The sequence below is a fragment of the Carica papaya genome, chromosome 6 (genome assembly GCF_054855325.1).
Source record: "Carica papaya isolate Zhongbai chromosome 6, ASM5485532v1, whole genome shotgun sequence".
Classification (NCBI taxonomy): Eukaryota; Viridiplantae; Streptophyta; class Magnoliopsida; order Brassicales; family Caricaceae; genus Carica; species Carica papaya.
Window position 1 is genome coordinate 26,362,072 of NC_142314.1, and position 3,746 is coordinate 26,365,817.

A 3,746-nucleotide genomic window follows, 5' to 3' on the forward strand; every position below is an offset into this window, starting at 1 on the left:
GATATTATAATGTTATTGTTTTCATAAGTTGTTTTCATGAATCTCACCGAGGTAAGTGGACAGTTAAGAGTTTTATTATTTATAAATGAATTTGTTATAAATTATGCTCCATTGGTCATTTTGTTTTTCTACCAACCTTTACTTTTGTGACAGTGAGATAGTGTGACATCTTTACTGTACTAGTGTAACTCATTCTTTACTTAATCATTTTAGATCAGGAGAACTTGGTTCCCGAGCCTGTTCCGCAGGAAGACGGCGAGTAGATGCCTAAAGATTTTATAGTTTTTCTTATAGTATTCATTTCTAATATTTACTTTAGTTAGTTTATTCTTTCATACGTTTAATATGTTTTTGTTATTGTTTAAGGGATGTTAATCATAATATTTTATTTCGCTTCCGCACTTAAAATTTTTATATATACGTTTCCTTTAAATTTCCGGAGCTGTTACAGAGACTCCAAAGCATAAACAGTACAATCCTCTACCACGCAGCCAGCACTTGCACTTCTGTTGAAACTATTCGGTGTAGCAGAAAATTGCTCTGCAATCACCAAATTAAAGCCGCGGAAAGATACACAGAAATATTAACAGGTGTGTGTCCAAAGTCCTTCATAGATAGCCATAAAGTACAATTCGAATTGAAGGCTATAAAGGTTGAAATCATTATGGTGCAAACTCAGCAGGTTAGCCACAGAATCATGGGAGCATATTCTGCTTCTGTCAAGGATCAACTACTAGATAATAATGCAGGTGAAACTCGTTTTGTATACTTGTTGGAAGTTGTCTCTATATTTTCACTCCATGCCTACCAATAGTCCCTACAAGAACATAAGCCATCCTTAAAATGGTGAAAGCGGGTGGCATCTCTTACAATTATTTCTCTACCCGCAAGCTTGGAAATGAATTTAATGGCAGAGTGACAGTCATTACAGACTCTGAGGTTCTTCATGACTCTCAAAGTAGCATTCTCGGGAGTACTAATCAGGCCAAATGCAATGGCAAGTTTCTCACTGTGATGTCTAAGAATCTGTTCCTTAACCTCTTCTTCAAGGTCATGTAGTACTGATTCAGTGTCTGGAATAAACCCCATCTTCTTTATCTCTTTCCAGATCTTTGCCATCATCTTGTAGATTTCATCTTTCTGTGGATGAAGCCCATCTTCAGCACCAAAGATATGCACTTGGTCCTTGACCTGAAGCCAACTAAATCCCTGTTCCTTCTTGATTCCGACATCTTTCATTTTCTTTCTAATTTTAGCAGCATCCTCCCATCTCTCACAGGATGAATATAAATTAGCAAGAGCAGAGTAGACACCACTGTTGTCAGGGTCAATGAGAAGCAACTTTTCCGCTGCAACTTTACCCAGCTCCACATTCTTGTGAACCTTGCAAGATGCTAAAAGTGAACCCCAAGCTACCATATCTGGCTCAATTGGCATGTCTTCAATAAACTCATGCGCTTTTTGAATCAATCCAGCACGGCCTAACAGGTCAATCATACAAGCATAATGACTTGGTGTGGGTTCAATCTTGTGTACGTCTTTCATCATGTTAAAGTAGCAATGGCCCCATTCAACCAATCCTACATGAATGCAGGCAGAGAGCACGCCAACATAAGTGATGTGGTCAGGCTTTATCCCTAAAGCCAACATCTTCTCAAATAGCTCTACAGCTTCTTCTCCAAGACCATGTTGTGCCAAAGCTGTAATCATGGACGTCCAAGAGACAGTATCTCTACTCCAACATATCAAGTCAAACACTCGTTGTGCACCATTAATGCTTCCTGCTTTCGCATACATGGTAATTAGAGCATTGCTCACAGAAACAGATAACACTTCTCCTGATCTTATTGCACTTGCATGAATTTCTTTCCCGTGATTTAAATTAGCCAAACTTGAACTGACACTTAAAATGGCTGCTAGAGTGTAGCTATTTGGTTTGGAGCCTTGTCTAATCATTGATCTAAAGAGATTCAAAGCTTCATTATACAGGCCATTTTGCTCATAACCCACGATCATTGCTGTCCATGCAACCACATCACAATCTCCCAGTGAGTCAAATATCAGTCTGGCAGGGGTTATATCCCCAAGCTTGATGTACCCATCTAGTAAGGCTGTAAAAGCTATAACATTTATTTGTGACATCCGACATTGTTCAACAATTTTTCGTGCTGTTTCAACCCCACCAGACTTTGCGTACATAGAGACCATAGCATTTCTCACCACCCCAGAGATATCCAACTCGGCTCTAATAATATAAGCATGGATCTGTTTCCCAAGCTCTAACTTCTCAAGATTAGCACAAGCTGATAGCACACTTGCCACTGTGAATCTATCCGGTAGCAAAGAAGAATGCATCAGCATTTGTGAAAACAAGTCCAAGGCATAAAAATCATATCCATGCTGATTATACCCTGCAATCATTGAATTCCATGTAACTATATCTCGCTCAGCCATTTGCTCAAATTGCAAACGAGCGAGATCAATCTCACCTACCTGCATATGCCATGAGATCATAGCATTCCAACTTGACCTATCCCTCACACTCATCCTATCAAAAACAACTTTTGCCATCAGAGGATCACCAGACTTTGTATACATATTTAGTAAGGAATTTGCAACCGAGACGTAGCTACTTAGTCCAAGCTTAATAACAAAAGAATGAACCTTTCTACCAATACCCAAATATCCCATTGCAGCAGATGATGCAAGTACGCTTGTAATAGTGAACTGGGTCGGTGTAATTCTATCCTTAATCATTTCTGTGAACATCCTAATCGCGTTCCGGAAACCACCCATCTGATTATGCCCTACAATCATAGTAGTCCAGGAAACAGAATCACGGTTGGGTATTTTTTTGAAAATCTCTTCGGCTACTTCTATCTTACCATGCTTCGCATACGCTGAGAGAATCGTGTTCCATGAGAATGAAGTCTTTACAGGCATTTCTTCGAAAACTTGGTGTGCATAAAAGATAAAGCCAGTTTTTGAGTATAAATTAATGAGATTATTCATCAAGAAGACGCTGAAATTGAGCCCAGATTTGACAATTCGAGCATGAATTGATTGCCCAGAAAATGAATCATTTGATTTAAGACATTTTTGGAGGAGACAAGCGTAGAGATCTGAGGGAGAAGCGACAGAAGGTGGATATGGGTTGTTCATTAGAAATTAAGAGTAAGTGGATTTAGAAAACTAAATAAAGAGGATTGTTGAATCTAAGTGTCCCTATGGAGACATGAATGAATTTGGTCATCCGCACTGCCTGTACAGAAGTAACACAAGATTACGTTGGCGGGAAAAGAAAGCTCCTCATACTAACACCCTCTGCCCATCACGGTGAATGATATGATTTTAATGTATGTTATTTTATAGTTGTGAGAAAATCGTATTTGTTTTAATTTCCAATTGTAACAAATGGCATTTGACTGATAAATTTGAGATGAATTTTAAACCACCGAATTGGTAGTATGTAACCAGCATGTTAATTTTTTTACCATTATACTCTCATAAAATATAATTAATTCTATTTTTATCATCACAAATTAAAAATCCTATTTTTTCTTTTTTCCTCATTCAAGCCGCACACAGGGAGGACCGAACAGCTCCAATCTTTTTCTTCTCCGATCAATATCTACTTGTTCTTCTTCTTTGATTGCTTCTAAACGTTGGGTTCTTGATTTTACTTCTGATTTGCGTTCTTTACTTTCTCGATCAGTAAGTATTTTTGTATTTTTTTTTTTAATTTT

General features: G+C 38.0%; 1 protein-coding gene across 1 annotated transcript; it reads right to left on the bottom strand.

Moving 5' to 3' along the window:
- Positions 1 to 498: 498 nt before the first annotated feature.
- On the bottom strand, positions 499 to 3,350 carry LOC110825660 (pentatricopeptide (PPR) repeat-containing protein). Its single transcript, XM_022056134.2, has one exon. It carries the CDS (start codon positions 3,160 to 3,162, stop codon positions 805 to 807), a length of 2,358 nt encoding a protein of 785 aa, XP_021911826.2. The 5' UTR covers positions 3,163 to 3,350; the 3' UTR covers positions 499 to 804.
- Positions 3,351 to 3,746: the final 396 nt, after the last annotated feature.